Source organism: Mustela nivalis (assembly GCF_964662115.1).
Source record: "Mustela nivalis genome assembly, chromosome: 16".
Lineage (NCBI taxonomy): Eukaryota > Metazoa > Chordata > Mammalia > Carnivora > Mustelidae > Mustela > Mustela nivalis.
Genome location: NC_139035.1, coordinates 14,496,892 through 14,515,443, shown reverse-complemented (window position 1 = coordinate 14,515,443; position 18,552 = coordinate 14,496,892). Strand labels below are relative to the sequence as shown.

Sequence of the window (18,552 nt, the reverse complement as noted above, 5' to 3'; positions counted from 1 at the left end):
GACCCAAGGTGCTCCTGAAGGCGTCCTGACTCTGACTTTGCACTTTGCAGTAACAAAGAAACCAGAGACAGACAGAAGGTCCCTGCTCTGCTGCATTTTACAAGGAGGAAAGAAGGACCAAAGAGGCTACAGAGAAACTACTGAGAAGTGACTTGGAAGCAAGTGCCAATGGACAGAGAGCTAGAAGAATGCCAAGGGGATAGAAAGTTAAGAGGGGCCAAGCCAGGGAGGGAGATTTGAAAATTCCTTCCCAAAAGAGGTGCGTGTGGAAATGGATAATGGATGCCTAGATGCCACCCCATAAAAACATCCATCGGAAGCAGCTGTTTGTTAACGCTTGTTTTCGCAGGGAGAGAGGTCACAGAAGCTCTTTGAGAATGTGATGGAAGCTACTAATTCTCCCAACAACCTATCTTCTCCCCAGCCCCCCGAAGCAACAGAAAATTTGGGGAGATTTCAAGGGCTCTGAGCCACCTAAAGCCCAAAGACACTGAACGGCCTCTGAAACTCGAGTTAAGACCCCCTGGTATAAAAGATGGGAAAACTATCTCAAAAACATCCTTATTAGCCCTAGATCATACCAAAAAGCAAGGATTCGGTGGCCCGTCCTGCAGAGGCAAGCAGTAAAGTGAGTACGAAACCAAGGCTTATTTTTAGCCTCATGGTAACATCCCAAGGGAGAGAAACAGCAAAACTGGGCTCTCGAGAGCTCGGGAAGAACTCTAGTGGGATTTCATCAAAACCATAAATTGCCCAAAGGCCAGGATTCATTCACTCTAGCCTGCTACCAAGTCCACAAGCCCCAAACAGCAAGAGGCAGAAAGAAACAGCTAAGTTTTAAGGGTGGGCAATTTGTTGGGTAATTTCTAGAGTCTGTCCCAGGGGTTCTCAAACTGTGGTCTGGAGACTTCTGGGATCCCAGGGACCCTTTCTGGGAGTCAGTGGGGCCGAAACTACTTTCCAAGTCACACTACAGTCTTGACAATTACGCTGCGGGGGTACAAGGTGTAAAGGAGCCTGGAGGGTAAAACTTTGGGAGCCTTGGTATAAATCAAAGCAAATGAAGCTGTGCCCGTGTGTTTTTTACTTCCACAGGCTCCGAGTAAAGGGGGGGAAAGGCCAGTTTTATTTAAGAAGATCCCAGATGAAGCAGTAACAAGTAGTCGTTGTGTTCAGTCTTGATGCTCGGGTAGCATAGTATCTTCTGACATTCTGTAGTAAGTTAGATAAGCATCAAGGGTTTCTTCTGATCCCGAGGCACACCAGGTGGCTTAGGGAAAAGCACCTGTGTGAGCGCCCGAGTCCTACGGTGAACCAGCCCCCCTTTCCTCGTGGAATCCCATTAGACAAACAGTGATTTTTCAGACTTGAGGATTTGGCAGATACATGATGGAAATGAATGTCACTTCAAGGAAAACAATTGAAAATAGGTTTGGTTAATGATAAAATGTCAGCTTTCAAGCAAATGTGAGAATTTTGACAGCCTCTCATGTGAGATTGCCAGAGATATTAAAAATTGTGGGTTTAAAAAAAAATACAGTTTATGGGGGCGCCTGGGTGGCTCAGTGGGTTAAAGCCTCTGCCTTCGGCTCGGGTCATGATCCCAGGGTCCTGGGATTGAGCCCCGCATCGGGCTCTCTGCTCTGCAGGGAGCCTGCTTCCCCCTCTCTCTCTGTATGCCTCTCTGCCTACTTGTGATCTCTCTCTGTCAAATAAATAAATAAAATCTTAAAAAAAAAAGATTTTAAAAAAATACAGTTTATGAAGAACATCAACTTTTAGAATGTCTATATAATTCAGTGAACCAATGTTTTTCAAAGGAGAGGGGCATGGTATTTTTTAAAATTATGCATGGCTAAAAAGGTCATTCGAAGTGCAAGACAGACCAAGGGATTTCAACATAAGAGAACACGTAAAGTTCACTGACACGGCTTCATTGCACACTGAAGGGTCTACCTTTAAGACAAATTCACTTACCAAGTTTTAGTGTTCAATCAAAATATATTCACAATTAATTGAAAAGGCTATTAAAATTGATCTCTCTCTCTCTGATTACCTATCTATTTGATGCTAGATTCTCTCCACATATTTCAACCAAAACTACATAATACCACAAACTGAATTCAGAAGTGTATTTGAGAATCCAGCTGTCTTCCGGAAATCCAAACATTAAAGAGACTTGTAAAACTGGAACACCACCACTAGTCTCACTAATTCTCTTGTTCTGTAAAATAGTTCTTAAAAAAAAAAAAAAAATGCTACTAGCAGTAATAGCTGGTGTCCTTTTAAACTGAATACTTTATAATTTTCTTTTTTAATTTCAAGTATGGTCAATATTAATAAACATACTCCATATGAACAAAAGCTCTCTGGAGCTCTCAGTGTTTAAAAGTATAGAGGGATCCTTAAGACCAAACAATATGAAAACGGATCTATCTTAATAAGTCTGTCAGTTCTAAGAAAAAGGCCTTGGTCCTATTTTTCAAATGAAGATAATGAGGGTCCAAAGGTGAAGTATGTGATTCAGCCTGGTCATTCAGCAAGTACGTAGCAGAATCAGAATCCACATGCTGAAGTAGAGATTTCATCTTCATCACTCAAGAACAGCCTTCCTTGAGTTACCGCGGCAGTCCTTCAGGGGGATCTACTAGACAAAGCAGGAATCATCCACGTGTTTGGATAACCTAACAGTAGTAAGAACATGAGGCCGTCTCTACTCTGTTGGCACAACCCCCCGGTTCTACCGAGACCGGATTCTTGCCACTGTGCTCCAAAAACACAACGAGGAGAAGCCAGGATCATTTCTCAACATGAGATTTCGGGAGGGAGCACCCCCACCAAGAGGGTGTCTCAACCAATGGGGTGACGCAGTCATTGGTTTCACTTAAAATGCACTGGTGTGAAATAACTGATAATCATATCAATTATAATCAATCATAATTGATTGTGTATTTGGTCTGTGCGAAGAAAGTCTTCCCCTGTCCTTCAGTACAATACCTCAGAGTATTTCTCAGACAGATAGATCCTGGGCCAGTCTAAGCTGGACCGTGTCTGCTGGGAGCTGGGCCACGGGATGGTACAGCTCTCACAAACTACCAAAAAGCTTTGCCTGGCTCTGGGGCCGATTGGCCTGTGTGTGTGTGCTCGTTCGAGCAACTGCCTGCTCACATGCGAATGTTCTAACGTACATCTTCCTGAGCCCAGCCGCCTTCAGAGCAGAGAAGGAGAAGAGCTAAAGCACTTCGTGATTGTGAAGAGCCTCTAAACCTACTTTGATCTACTCTGGGTACGAGGGAAGTTCAGATGAGGTGGGATGGAGGCAGGAGAGGGCGCTCTGCTTCCCACATGCAGACACATATGGGAACTCTTGTCTCCCTTCCACAGCTGGGGAGACAGGTAAACTTTTCAAAGTAAGCCTGATCGTTGAAACTCAAATTAGAATTTGTTGCACTGGGACCTACATTGTGTGTATGTGTATGTGTGTGTGTGTGTGTGTGTGTGTGTGTGTGTGTCTGTGCGCGTGCTTGAGAGGGGAAGGAAGAGACAGAGAGAGCTTCTCTGAGTGTCTGACTGTTGCTGACAGAGACATTGAGCCAGAGAGAAACTTCATATGGGATATCCATTTTCACTGCAGGAACACATAAGGCGTTTGGAATAAACTGTCTTCCTACAGAAGACACAGCCATAAACACTGCATTTGCAATGTAACCTAATCTGAATTGTCCAGGAGGTCTGGGGGAAAGACTGCAAAACAAAGACGACAAAACTCCTCTCAAAGACTAACAAAGGTCACTTGAAGGAAGAAACTGAAATCCCTCAAAAGGAATGGAACTCCAAGACAGAGAAGAGTGAATGGGTGCCTGGGGCAGGACCCAGCAGCTCCCAGTCCCTGGGTCTATGCTGGGATTTTGAAAACGCTCTCCAGGAGATTCTATCAGCTTCCAGGAGGCAGAATCAGCAGCCCAGGCCTCTGGTAATCCTTTCGGGCTGAGTGTTTCTCCAGGGGCAGAAGCTGCTGACTAGTGTTGAAGTAATTCTCTGCAATGCAGACTCTTTGCGAGGTAACTCAGCCTAAAAATTAGCGGCACATTGTGGATGTATTAGGTTGTTGAGTGACCTTGATAATGCATATTAAGGTGAGAATAAAGAGGCTGACACTGTATTTTCTAACTATGACAAGAAAGCATTTTAGAAGCCAGGTGCAAGCTTTACAAAAGAGAGCAGAGGCTTTTTTTTTTTTTTTCCTTTCCCCATCTACTCCTGATTCCTGCTTCACAATTTAGGGTGAATGTGAGGAGTCACTTCCCCACCTCTCAAATCCTCCTCCCTGTGCTTGAGGTGCCATGTGATCTTGGGCAAAGCACTTATCCTCTCTGGACCTTTCCCTCCACTGTCATGATGCAGCTCCAGCCCCATAGGTTTGTTATGAAAATCACATAAGAAAATACAAGAGATGCGTGTTACCTTCACGTTCTATGTTAGCCTCCACTCTGGTTTTAAGTAGTTCTCAACTACTGAACTGTCTTCAGTCCAAACTCATTCAGACTCCTATTTGCAAATTTATGTTTCTAAAGTCTCTGTTTTACAGGCGAATTATCTTCCCTGCTGTGAACGGAAGAACTCTTTGAACTTAAGAAACAATTCCATCCACAAAGGGAGGAGAGAAATGTTACAGCAAAGTGCAACTCTCTGATTATCAGCGACTGGAAGAGAACGCAAAAGACACGCTCCTGTCATTTTCTGCTGGAGGAGACACATGCAGTGATTAATTTTCTTGCTTTTCAATTTGGAAGCCATGAAGATCAACAAGTTAGAGATGTAATTAACAACTCCGGCTAGTTAATGCCTTGCCGCAGGTGCTGTTGGTCTAGATAAAAAGGATTGGATCCTGTAAGCTCCCCACTTTCTGCTACTGAAATGAATGCTTAGTGGGTTTCACCATGAAAGAAAAGGAGACCGGCATGGAGGGGGTTTGCAATAACAATTACTTTTAACTAACGGTGACAGAAGAAGTGACAAGTATGCTCTGTTGAACAGAGGCGGCCCCAGCCAAATGAAAAAGAGAAAAGGAAAAAAGCCCAGCGGCGCAATATAACTTCACCATGGGCTGAAATAAGACAATCAGAAACAAAGTTGGCCTCCCACCCAGAGAGACTGGTTACACTAGCAAATTTTTATTTGAGAGAAATAAAAATTGGAGGAATTGTGGTGGAACCCTATTATAACCCTGGTCAGGGGATAAGGATAATACTAAGGCTATAGGTTTTTGTGTAATAGTGAAAGATGCTTCGCATACCACTTTAATCCACAATGTAACAGTGAAACGGACCCACGTGCAGCGGGGAGCTTCTTCCCAGAGCTGTGCTGAACCTTCCCCTTCGCACTGGGCTTTGTTCTGAGGCTTGTTAAAAGTTAGAGCCCGGGGCCTCTTGGGGAAGCAGGAGATATTTAGGGCAGGAAAGTAGCAACTAATAGCTTTTCCCAACTATTGGCACAGGAGCCATGATTTACAAGGAGGACACCGGGAGGGCTAAAAAGGGTTGGCCTTTCTAGAACGTGTCACAGGGCAAGGTGGAGTGATGGACATTTTCATCTCTAAGTTCTAAGTTCAGGGCAGACATTTTCAGCTCTAAGTTCTGGGGCTCTCCAGTGGGTACAGTTAATAATACAGCGCTGTATACCTGAACGTTGCTAAGAGGAGATCGTAAGCATTCCCACCACATACACCTATAAGTAAGTGTGCGAGGTGATACGTTAATTACCCTGACCTTAGCAGGCACTCCACAATGTATATCGAGTTATCATGTTGTAGACTTTAAATATATACAATTATATTTGCCCATTATCCCTCAATAAAATCTAACAGAATCTTGTAAGATGACTCCACACATCACAGATTCTGTAAAAGTCAGCTCCGCAATGAAAAGAGAAAAAAGGATGACACTGATTTAGGATTTGTTGTAATGCGGGCCCTGGTGGAGATGAAATCTGTCTTTGTCTTAGAAAGAAAAAGAGATTCACGAAGCTTATGGACAGAGGCGGGAGATACTCAGGCTAAGGAACAGGGAACAACAAGTCACTCTCAGCAGCCGCTGGGTGACGCCTGCACGCCGACCTCAGCCTGCGGGCCCTGCCGAACCCCCAGCAGTTCAGCCCGCCCAAGGAAGGCTGAAATTAGGGACTTTCAAAACCTAGCATTTTCATTTGGAAACGTGTTCTATCTTAACTTGTGCACCAGATCCGAATGACACTTCTCTGCTGCTCTATCTTTTACTTCTGACGCCCACTGACTGGGACATGGAAAGAAGGGAAAACAATGGATTCTTTCTCACTCCCTCTCTCATAAAGGAACGGGTAATAAATAACATCCACCATTTCCTACGGGCTTCAGTAAGTGACAGATGTTATCCTCGATTCTTTGTAATCAATACCAGGAATATTGGATTCCCCTGCGACCGCGGTTGCCCTTGCTTTTGTGAGGAGGTGAAGAGACCTGTCCAAAACACCAAGGTGAGTCAATATCAAGGAAAAGGACAAAACCAAAGGCATATCAATTTAACTATTTAAAAACTCAAGCTGTTCCTAACAATACTGCTTACGTCAACATTCTGGCCACAAAGTAAGGGAAAAAAGAAATGTAAAAATACCTTCATAACCTATTGCTAAATGTGAATTCCAGAACAGAGGTCAGGCCCTCTGCAGCCAAACATGAACATGAACTCCACACCCGACAAACAGGTGACCTGCTCTCAATCCTACCTACAAGAAAACACACCTTTTGAAAACTGCTTACAGGAGAATTTTAATAGGTGACCTGCCCTCATCCCTTTGGCTCTATTTTCCTATAGACAATAAAAAATTGAAATGCCAGTCTGTTGGGGTGAATGACTCCACTGTGGACTATACCTTGAGAACTCAAGGCTATCAGCTACTGTTTGAACAGATTTAACAGATATTTTTCTTTCAATCTCTGTTGATTCCATTTGTATTTCTGAATTAAAAACCTGTTATGTACTATAAAACTTTGTACATGAAGCAGGAAATAGGTTAATCCAACTTAGCCAAGTAAGTTCTGTTCAGAAAGCATCATTTTCTCTGTGTAAAATATTGTACCAGGCTCTGAGGAATAATATTTTTATAACAGTTGAGCAATTTGGGGACAGATGACAAGAGGCCCTACCTTCATGCAAATGGTGGTAAATATAAATTTCAGGCAAAATGATTCAGCATCCAAATGGCCTAAACGACACAGAATTGAGAGCGGGAAGTCACTCCTAGGACTGAACTCTTTAAGGACACAGAAGTTTGAGTACTATGGAGAAAGCTGGCTTACTGACTTCTGAAGCCCCAGGGTTAGAACACGATGCCTAGAATAGCAAGAGTGCTCAAAAAATGTAAATAGTCATCTACCGTAAATATAAAATAGTAAAAAAATAAAACGAAGGGAATTGTGGGCTGAGGAGCCTCATAAAAAATGCAGTTTCCACTAGATCTCCCTTGAGAATGAAGAGACTCGGGAGGTGACGCTAGGGAAGGGAATCGTGCAGAGAAAAGCACTCGTGGTTACAAATAGGGAAAGTAAGAATGCAGAATGACAGGGCACCGCTGCGTCGCGGGATCCCGGAGAGACCACCCAGACTGTGTTTAGGGTGTGAGTTAGAGGGCGGGGACGGATAACGCCGGTGAGTGTGGGAAGGGCACTTAATACGGAGGAGCAGGACAGTCAAGATTCTATCCCGAAGAAAACAGGGATCCGGGAAGGGTTCTGCGAGTGTCTGTAAGTCCTAAAGATGAGGAGGAGCAGTTATATACATGGACCAGTGAAGAGGTCTCGTCCAAAGAGCCACTAAGAAAATAAGCTGCAGACAGACACGAGGCTGTTCATTTCATTATTATTGACTAAGGCAAGAGAGAGACAGGCCTGGGGCGACACGGATGAATGAGATCTGGTTCCCACTCAGGAGCCAGTGTGCCCAAGGAAGTATCTGACGAGGGGCCCTGGGAGCGAAGACAAAGGGAACTACTCCAGCCTGCCAAAATCAGGACAGACTTCTGACCTGAAAACTAGCCAGGCAAAGAGGGACAAGCAGGAGAGGATCAGCATGATGCTGTGTGTTTGTGTACGCCTGTGTGTGTGTGGGGGGGGGGGGGGTGCTGCAGGAGTGAACCAAATCCTGCAGAGCAAGTGGGACTCAACCCTCACTCCTGAAGCCTTGCCCTGGGGGGCTCCCCCACCCCTTCCCCTCAGCACCCCCCACTCCAGTCCTACCAGGGCCATTCTCTGAAGATACACAGATAGAGAAGATGGAGGTGAGCTTCTTGCCCTGCTCTAAATCTAGAAAATACTTAGGAACTGGGTGTGGAAATGAATTAAATACTGAATGGAATAAATAGATTGCTTTTATATTCCAAATTTGTGAACCTGCTAGTTTCTAAGGTGAAAAAAAATCTTATATAAAGTTTTCCTTCAAGTGATCGTTAGAAATATTTACTCAGGTGTATGATGAGTAGACTAAATTTCATTAACTCCCCCCACAAAAAAGTGTACCCAAAGCCGCAGCTGTTTTGACACAATGTTAAAGTTGTGTCAAATGGGAAGTTACCATTTCATTAGACCTCAGTATGTGATCAAGCCTCACCCTGAGTTTGCAGAAGTCATGACCTAGGGTGTGTGGTTAAACATATTAATTCCCTGAAAGGCCTTTATGACATACATGGATTATCAGTTTTCAACCAAACAGAAGTGAGAAGAAAATACTCAACCCCCACACCTGTCTTCAACAATAACAAGAATCTGCTGAAACTTCACAATGTCCAAGGCATTGTGGCTAACATAAAGATGAGAAAAACCTTCTAGAAGAGAAGCTCCATGGTGGCAGGGATTTTTATTCCTTTTCTTCACATTGTTTCTACGGACCGAGAACCCAGAACCTAGTGACTGTTCCACAGATATAAATATTTGTTGAATACATTAAAAATAGAATCCCTGATCAAGGAGTTTACCATCTGCTCCTAATTAAATGTCTATTACTGTTGAGGTCTGAAGGCCACGGGAGGCTATCACTACAAACAGATTTGTGCAACTGACAGGAAAGAGCTTTCTCGGGGCACAGGGACGAGTGTTTCCTATACAAGCATCATCATGGTGAGGGAAACCAACAAAGTGTGAGCCCAGAACCCATATCCCTGAAGGGTCTTCCCTGGCACTCCAAGCCTGGAGAGAAAAGGTGCCTCCTGTCTAAGGTCTTTTCATTTTGCCACAAATTCTGATAGAACTCTCTTCAAGTGCCATGATAGAAAAGATTTTTTTTATTTGGCTCTGATGAAAACCTGTATTCTGTTGGTCAGCCGGATTTTCTCACCACTTCCCTCCCCCAGGATATGCCTCTGTCTTCAAGGTCTGGTGTCAAATTCACTTCTCCAGTGAGTTGCCTTTATTTCTCCTCTTCTGCATGGCGAGTCGGGATCCCCTGGGCACCAACACACCTCATATTACCAGAATGCACTTGCTGATACATGCCACTGTCTTAGCTCTCACCCTAGTAAGCGCTCATTTCGGATTCCAGGGACTAGAAACTTGCCAAAGAGCAGCATTTACAAAGTCTCAAATCCCCTCTTCCTATAAAAGTGACTTGAATCTATTTTAATAATATGCATGCAATATTTCCACTTAGTCATCTGAAACCCTCCACTTAGTGTGCAAGAGTCACCAGATTTTATGTTAATATATTGGCACAAGGAGCTCCGTACTATTTTTAAACTTTTGATTGAAGAAGCAGCTGGGACACAGCTGGATTTTCAGGGAATGTACGGACTAGAAAGATAAGTTGTTTCCTGAACCCTCAAGACTTTTTGGTATTATTTTCCTGTGAAATTGCATATTTCTGTCCTTCAGAGGAGTCTTGAAGAGATCGGATTTCCTTCTGTTCTATTGTGTTGGTGTGAACGCCTTTGCAATTGAAAAGGAGGCCTCTGAGGGTGGTAGGAACAGAGTCAGCAGAAGTTGCACAAAGTGAGGTGTGTGGCTTTGTGACTGGTTAGAGCACCCGTGCTAATGAGGCCAAGGTCACAGGTTCAATCCCTGAAAAGGCAGTGACTTCAATCAATTCTCTGCCAGAGCTCTGCACCCCTAAAGTACCACGGATTTGCTAGAAATCCAAAGATGTGAAGTTGGGGATGTGGGTGGGAAAGGGGAGGCTGACTGAGAGGCTGACAATGTCAGTCCTCTTGAGAGGGGACAGAAACTTCTAGTCCCTGCATTGGCCGCTCTCTGGGGGAAAGGGGCCAGCACAGGGTGGTCTCCCCCAGGGAACTGCTACAGAAAACCACGGAGCTGCCAGGCTCACCAGAAGAGGGCTCAAAGTCCGAGTGTGATCGAGTACAACCAGGCGCCCGGTTGTACGTCTAGTTCCCTGGTGATGATCAAGACGCACATATTCAAAGGCAAACCTAGAGAGGGGCTCTGTGAGAGGGGCAGCACATGAGAACAGGGAATCAATAACAGAGGGGAAATTCCTCTAAACCCAACTGGCCTTACACGGAGCAGATGAAGCTTGCCTGGAACTGAGAAAGGAAGACCTCACTCTACATCTGAGGTGTGAGGTCCAAAAAAAAAGGTACAGGTGTGGGGATGGGAGATGACTTTAGATATTAATGACTCTAAGAACATAAAGGATATTTATAATTACTGATTGCTTCCTTGGGAAGCAAAGTGGCATAAAATTGTAATTAGTTCATAATTCCCTATTTAGACAAGAAAAAGAATAATGGATATTAACCTAAGGCAAAAGACGTAAATCAAAAGCACCCAAATAAAGTAGATGAGGTGCAACGGCTGGCCGAGTTGGTCGAGCATGTGACTCTTGATCTCAGGGTTGTGGGTTCGAGCCCCATGCTGGACGTAGAGATTAAAAATAAAATCTTAAAAACATGCACCCACCAAAATAAAGTAGAAACCTTCTTTGCCATTTAGGTTCTAAAATAGGCAGCTTTGCAGCCTGTGTTCTCACTGATTAAGAGTTGCCCTGAACATCAGCACCTACCAAACTAAACCTCTGGGTACTGGATCCTTCGAAAGAAATTTAAAACAGGTCTTCGTATTTTTTGAAGAAACTGCTGACTGATGGTGGGCAATCTGCTTGTCCAAAGGAATACCACCCAGGGGCCTCCTAGCAGAGCTGCACCATGTATTTTATTTCCAAACCTAAACAAATGAACTTGGCACCACGTTATGGGGAAAGAATATGTTGAAGAAAAAGAAATCTACTCTGGGGCGTCTGGGTGGCTCAGTGGGTTAAGAAATCTACTCTGATACTGTCCTACCAGCCAGAGCAACAAACGCTTTATATGTAGGTATAAAGACTTGGGCAACAAACTCATCTTAGTTCTAGCTGAATATTTTTAAATATTCTAAGCCCACAAAAGGACCAAAGCCTTGTGTTCTTTTTACATTTTCTTATGTAATAATTGATACATACGAAAAACACATACAGCTCTTTATGCAAATTCCAAGACACTGTAGTAAAGACATTTCTGAACCCACAGCAGCCTAAGCTATGTATTGAAGGATACTCGATCAATTTATTTGTTCAAGGTTTAGAAACGTTAGTTTGTTGAACTACCTATTGAGGGAAGGAGAAGCAAAAGAAAAGAGGTAATAAAAACAGCACTCACTCCAGGAGAAATCAGAGTGAATACGTCCCAGTGTCCAGGGATGAAGCACATAGTCGATTCAGGCCAAAAGGGGTAGGGGAAGGAAAACCACTCGGAATAGGAAGGCGTGGTTCAGTCCCTGAAGGACACAGAGCCTGGCCCTTCAGAAGACACTCAATAAACATCTGACCAAAAATATGTGAAATTCAAGGGAACTACTTCAACTCTCTGTCACACAGCTTTTTCCTTCATGCGATGGGGTATGGGTCCCTCTACACAAGCCATCCTTGGGAGGATCAAAAGAAGAATGTATCTGGAAATGCTTTATGAGCTGCAAAGAACAACATGATTTTAAGAAATGTCATTTTATGGGATCTTCAGATATTTCTGACTGAGAGATTTTGTGTGATTGCGTTCAGGAAGGAAAGGTATTAGATGGTGGTTTTAACTCACCAGGGTTTGAACTTCACTTCAGCATATCCTGCTGCTGTTCTGTCTCTTTCATGTCAAATCGTTTCCAACCGTACAGCTTGGTCCCAGAGCCCCTGCAAGCCCTAACAGGAATTATGATCCCTGCATATGAAAAATACATGTGTCGTGGTGCTTGCCACAACTAAAGTCTTAAAGGACTGCTCTGGGCCATACCTGAATCACGCAAAAATTAAAGAGCAGAGAGGACCCTTGACAGGCTTGCTATGCAAAAAATTCTGTTTGTGGGGCACCTGGGTGGCTCAGTGGGCTAATCCTCTGCCTTGGGCTCAGGTCATGATCTCAGGGTCCTGGGATTGAGCCCCGCATCGGGCTCTCTGCTCGGCAGAGGGCCTGCTTCCTCCTCTCTGCCTCCTCTCTGCCTGTGTCTCTGCCTACTTCTGATCTCTGTCTGTCAAATAAATAAATAAAATCTTTAAAAAAAAATTCTGTTTGCCTCCATTTCTCTTCTCAAATATTTGCTTAATCTCATGGCAAAAGACTATTAGAGCATCTCAGCACTTTGGAGCTACAAAAGGCTCTTAAAGAAAAAAAAGAGGTTTACCTAAGTAGGTTCATCATCTCATTTCCATTAAGTTTTGGGGGGAAAAGGGTAATACATTGTATTCTGGGGAACTTGGAGGCTGAGAACTGCTGCTCTTAGCTCGGGATGAATGCGCCATCCGAAGAATGACTCTACCGACCAACAATTTCCAGTATTTCCTTCCGGGTAGCCCCCCCGCCCACCAACCCCACCATGATACAAACATCCCTGACCTTGCAATATTTTATCACCCTCCATAACAATTAGCACAAGCGAGACCATCAGGCAGACTCTGACAGCTTACTCTGTGCTAGGACTATACTAAGCTTTGACTTCTGTCTCCTGTAATTCTCATGTAGCTCTGGAGGCAGGCATTCACGGGAGCACTGTAAACATAAAGGAACCTAGCTGTTCAAAGACATAATATCAGGAAGGGAGGAAGCCAGAACTGAAACCAAGTCAATCTGGCACCCAAGTCTCTGCCTTTCCATCTCTAAATAAATGAAAAACTTGAAATACTCTAATATGGAAAGTTGACAACATAATATCTCATTACCTGATATACAGATAGTTGAATTTTGTTTTGTTCGATGTAAATTTTAAGAAGAAATCTGTTGTCTGTATATTTTACTCTTACTACCCATTTAAAAAAATACTTGTGAAAAGGAGGGACTTCTCTATTAGAGCATGTGTCTAATTTTTCATTCAAAAAGCAAGATAATTTGAGAACATTCAAAGTCAGCTGTCCCCTTAGAGACCATACAATTCTCAGAGAATGTTCTGGAAATAAACAGCAGCCCTGGGGATGCCTCCCCCATCTGGGGTGAGACTTCAGTTGGTCAGCCCCAGGGTTCATCAGAGAACCTTAAGGTTTCTTAAGAAAACTGCAGCAAGAGTTCATGCCTCTTAAAACCAATTAAAATCAACTAAGTATTACTTTGACAGTCTTGTAACACAATGTGGTAGATAGGATGAATAGTCCTACAGAATAAATCTGTGAGACATCACATCTTTACAACTTCTGAAACAGGTCATCTCAATCGTACTGTTTTGCTCATGCAAGCATTTTAATTTTTAAAACCACTTTGAGTGAGCCAGGCAGGACACAAATTTCCTGAAATTGTGTTCTAACAGCTCTATTGCAAGGAGGCTAAGTGGGCCTTCCTACTTTTACCCCATACTGAGAATGAGCTAACAAAAAAGGTAATGTTCTTGCCCTTAAGTGATCCATGAGCAAAGAAAATAAAAGATCAAGAGAGAGACATCTTCCCACCTAAGGAATTGCACACAGAATGAATATTGAGATAGAACACTGGTTTACAACAGATTTTTCCTTTTGAGACAAATAACAAAGTGTTAAAATATGTTGAATATTAAGTATGAAATATAACATAAAAGTATCTGCCATAGAAACGTGGCCAACGGCTAAAAAAGGTGTGTGTGTGTGTGTGTGTGTGTACAAAATGTATCTAGCAGGTGTGACAGGGACAGTTCCCAACTGGAAAACATTTATATTTTTAGGAGTTGCCCTCTAGCAGTTGAGGCGAGATAAACACCCTCCCAAGTACCAACCACCCAAATGAGTGAATGTGGACAAATTTAAAATTCCCAGAAACAAACCTCTGTCTGAATTGTGCCAACAAGCATCCCATTCCACTGGGACCTGCGAAACTTCCATTTTTCAATTTATAGGTGATTCAAATAGGAATCACCTATTTGCCTTCAAAATAAGTTAAGCCCAGATATCATTAATAGGACAAGGAGAACCCCCAGTGACTCACTTATCTTAAGCAGTATTGTTTATGCTAAACATGAAAAGATAAGTAGTAGTTTGGGTGTTTTTTTGTTTGTTTGTTTGTTTGTTTTTCCCTAGCACATGAAAGGATAAGACGTAGTTTGGGGTTTTTTTCTCCTGTCGGGGAGGGGTGGGTGGGGAAGTAGCAGATTTTAGCCTGTATACTTCAATACTTGCCAATTCTGCTCCTACTCCCTTGAAACCCCAGGAGATATATATGTGTTCTAGTACAGCTGGACAGACTAGTTTGTTCTTGGACATGATCAAATAGCTGACAGAGAAAATGGTGCAAAATCTAGGAGAACGACCTAACCACTAATTCCAAACTAATCGAATGGTGTACAAGGATATTTCCAATGTCATAGGTACTGTGGTGTCACTATTTCCTGTCTTGTTATTCTAGTTGATTTCAAATGACTCGTTAGAGAGAAGAAATGAACTGTGGGCATTACCAGCCCATGCATCTGAGCCAAACAGAGGGACATGGTCGGGGTGGGGACAGAGGCAGTGGTAGGGCCCAAGTGCAAGCAGCAGCCCTGGGAAGAGGTCTAAGACACGGGTTAACGGCCCTACCAAATGTTATTCAGAAAAAAGGAGAAACAAAGCAGGCTCTGTCACATAGGGCCGGGGTGCTTTGTGGAGCTACATCTGGCCCTACATTACTGTTCTAAGGTTGGGGGCGTATACAGTAGGTACAGTCAGGACACTCACAGCTAAAAAGAAACATCTCTCAGCTCCGCTTCCCCCCCTCTGAACCCGAGGGATTTGATCTCTAATTCATTGGAGGCGTGCACTGGTAACTACCATCTGAGTACCTACTATGTGCCCGGCACTGTGGTCTTCTCTCCTAGGACAGCCTTCCGGAATCACCAGGATTCCTGATGGAGGGAAGCACCTTCCGTGCTGGGTGACCCCGCTTTGCTCCTGCCACTCCAGACACCCACACTGCTTCAGACTCCGAGCCACAGCGAGGCTCAGAAGATCAAGGGACCAGTCACAGCAGCCTTTTTAACTTTGGGAAAACCCAATGCTCACTTCACTCAAACGTTGCAAAGTGGTGCCATGACCCTTTAGCTCTTGACTCACCAATTCAAAGAGCCACATCACATACAGCCCTTAAGCTGCCCACGGCATGATTCTGCGTCTAGTGCCTTTCCGGGTCCCCCCAAGCGGAAGACAGTTCTGGCAGGGAGTCTGGGCAAGATTACTATAATATTTAGCCTTTGTCCCTTCTTTTGCTATGTCTTATCATAGAATAAGGCACACAAGTCTGGGAAACTGGGTACTTTGGTGTATGTTGGACTTGAGACCCGTACTCCAAAGGTACCTGCGGGACCTCAGGTCAGTGCAGTCTGATCCAAGAAACTCCATTTCAAAGATGAAGAAACTGAGATTCAAAATAAAGGAGGGTCCATTCTTCAGAGTGGTGGAAGGTGCGGTACACACCTAATTCAACGCCATGCTTCCCGTCTCTGGAATTTTACTGAGCACCTACCTAGTACGAAATGGGCAGAACTGAAGAGGTCAGATTTCATTCCCTCACCTATTGGGGTGACTATAGATACACAACCACACTTCCTGTCCGAGCATTGGTTTTCTCGCTTGTAAAATGGAGAAAGTGTATTGGGCTGCTGATTACTAATGCCCCTCAGGTCTGAAACTGTCATAAGGCTTAAGGGTGTAAACATGTGTGGATGTGGGTGAATATATACGCATAGAAACGAACGTAGATGTACGTGTGTATATGTGTACACGTGATGTGCGGCAATTAAATACTATTTCCTACCACTCATTTTGCCTAATTCCCTCCGAGACCACGTTTTCAAAATCCCAAGCCAAGGCTCGGTGCGTCCCACCCGCGCAGCCCAGCAGAGTCCGGGGTTGTGCGGTCAGAACTCCTCTGGCTTCTCTCCAAACACAAGTGCTCAGTGAGAAGGAAGAGGAGGAGCCGCGTACTTTACACGGAATGTTAAGAGTCATTAAGTTCCCTGGGGGGAACGGCAGATCTGCGGCGGCGAGGGGAGCACAGAACAAGCCGCAGGAAGCACGGGTTCAAGGTGAGCGGCTGTGGCTGCCCGAACCTGGGGCCCAGCCGCCAATGCACCAAGGGAGCAGCGCGTGCCCGGGGTTGGAACAAGCCTGGCTCCGCGCCCGCGTCGGGGCCGAGAACCCCGCACTCCCGGGGGGGGGGGCATCCGGCGTGAGCAACTCCGCAAATGGGCGGTGCAGGGCGTGCGGCGTGTCCTCGGCGGCTCCGTCCCAGCGCACGTGGCACGGCCCGCGCGCGGTGAGAGCCGTGAGAGCGCGCAGCCCGCCCGCCCGCGCGGCCGCCGCCCCAACCGCCGGCGCTAGGACCCCGCGCGGCGCGCGCACTTCCTCCCGCCGCGGTCCGCGCCGCCGCCGCCGCGGCGCCCCCGCCCGCCCGCCCGCCTGCCCGCGCCGCCGCCCTACCTGGCGAAGCAGTACTCGCAGTGGTTGCCCCGCTCGTTGACCGTGAGCACGTAGGCGTAGGCCGGGCAGGAGAAGAGCAAGTCCCCCACGTGGAAGGGCTGCAGGGCCCGCAGCCCCCGGCCCTTGCCCGGGCTGCAGAAGCGCTCCAGGCCGCCGTCGCCCGCGGCCCTCATGCCGGCAGCAGGGCGGGGCTGGCGGGCCCGGCGCGGAGGGGCGCCCGGAGCCGCGGCTCCCCGCGAGCTGTAATTGGAGAAGCGTCACCCAGAGCCGCGGCGGGGCGGGGAGGGCGGGGAGGGAAGCCGCCGGAGACGCGGCGGCGGCCACCGCTCCCCGGAAGGGAGGCCGGCCCCGCCCGGCCCTCGCGCGCCCCGGGGGGAGGGGAAGGGAGGGGGAGCGGCCCGGCGGCCCCGCCCCGCCCGCGGGACCCTCGGCGGCCCTCCCGGCACGCGCTCGGGGCGCTTCCGGTGTGGCGGCGACGGCCGCTGCCGCCGCGGAGGCTCCTGGCGCGGGGCGGCTGCGCCTCGCGGCGTTTCCGCGGGGAGAGCGGACGGTGGCCCCGCTCCCGTGGGCGGCTGGGGTCGCCGCGCGTGGCCGGGACCCAAGGCCTCCCCGGACAGGCCACCTGGCCCCCACGGTGACCCACCCCCGACACATCGAAAGGGACCAAGATGTTCCCCAACCTTCTGTATCCTGTCCTCGTCAGAGCCCCTGGAAGGGGTCGCCGGAACCCCGGGGAGGAACCGCAGTAGAAGAGTGTGCGGTCGGGGCCCAGGGTTAAAGGGCGCTTCCCCGAGGTTAAAGGCTTTAAACCTCGTGAGGCTTTAGACCTGCCAGGGAGTCTCCGGAGTGCTCTGTGGGAACGTTTGCCCCTCCAGTGGAAGTTAACTACGCGGGCAGCAGAGGAGAAGTCCCGTCAGCTCTGCTTCCAAGAGCCTTCCCTTCGCCCAGAAGGCAGGAGATGAGCTTGCCTTCAGGGAACTTCCACTCTTCTAGGGGTCCAAAGGCCATGCTGCGGCCAGAACGCTAGGCTGGAATTTGCAGTGGTTTTAATCGCTTGGACCACTCACCGTGATCTTAGGAAAGTCCATTGGTTATGAATCACACAGAGGACTTCAGATCTGTGTAGCTCCTAGAACAGTACTTAGCACAGAAGTCCTATACGCAAGCAGCTGTTGCATGACACGTATGAGAAAGGAGGGTGTAATCTGTGTTCCAAGAAGGACCGAGTAAGGACTGAAATTGATGTGCGTGCAGTAAAAACTCTTAAAAGTGTGAAGGGAGAATTGAGCAGAAAACACTAATAGTAAAAACTCAAGTTTGATCTCAAATTATGTTACACGTGTAAGTTCAGGACTCGTTTAGCAAAGGGAAAGATGAATACGATTTGGAGTATGTCTTAAAATCGTTAGAATTTTTGACACCTCAATAAAATTCCTAAAATGAATAAGCCTGTACCTTATTCCTGTAAAGAAAAATATATCATGGATGCTATTTCATTTATGCATTTGAAGAAGCATTCACAGAGTGCGTCTCTGGGGTAGAAAGATGGACAAAATGTAGGCCTGAGTCTTTGCATTTGACACATTCACAAGCCAATGATAATTACTATTAGTATAACGGGACAGCTGTGCAAAGCACATCT

General features: G+C 46.2%; 1 protein-coding gene across 3 annotated transcripts in view; it reads right to left on the bottom strand.

The window, feature by feature from the left end:
• The window catches only part of SMYD2 (SET and MYND domain containing 2), a 48,700-nt gene extending 30,351 nt beyond the window's left edge, over positions 1 to 18,349 (bottom strand). For 2 of the 3 annotated variants that reach the window (XM_082701747.1, XM_082701748.1), the window contains exon 1: positions 16,911 to 17,219. In XM_082701747.1, coding sequence (XP_082557873.1) covers positions 16,911 to 17,083 — 173 coding nt within the window. In that variant the 5' untranslated portion in view covers positions 17,084 to 17,219. Of the gene's footprint in view, positions 1 to 16,910 lie in introns of all 3 variants that reach the window. The other variant, XM_082701746.1, reaches the window with a different exon arrangement.
• Between the last annotated feature and the right edge of the window lie 203 nt (positions 18,350 to 18,552).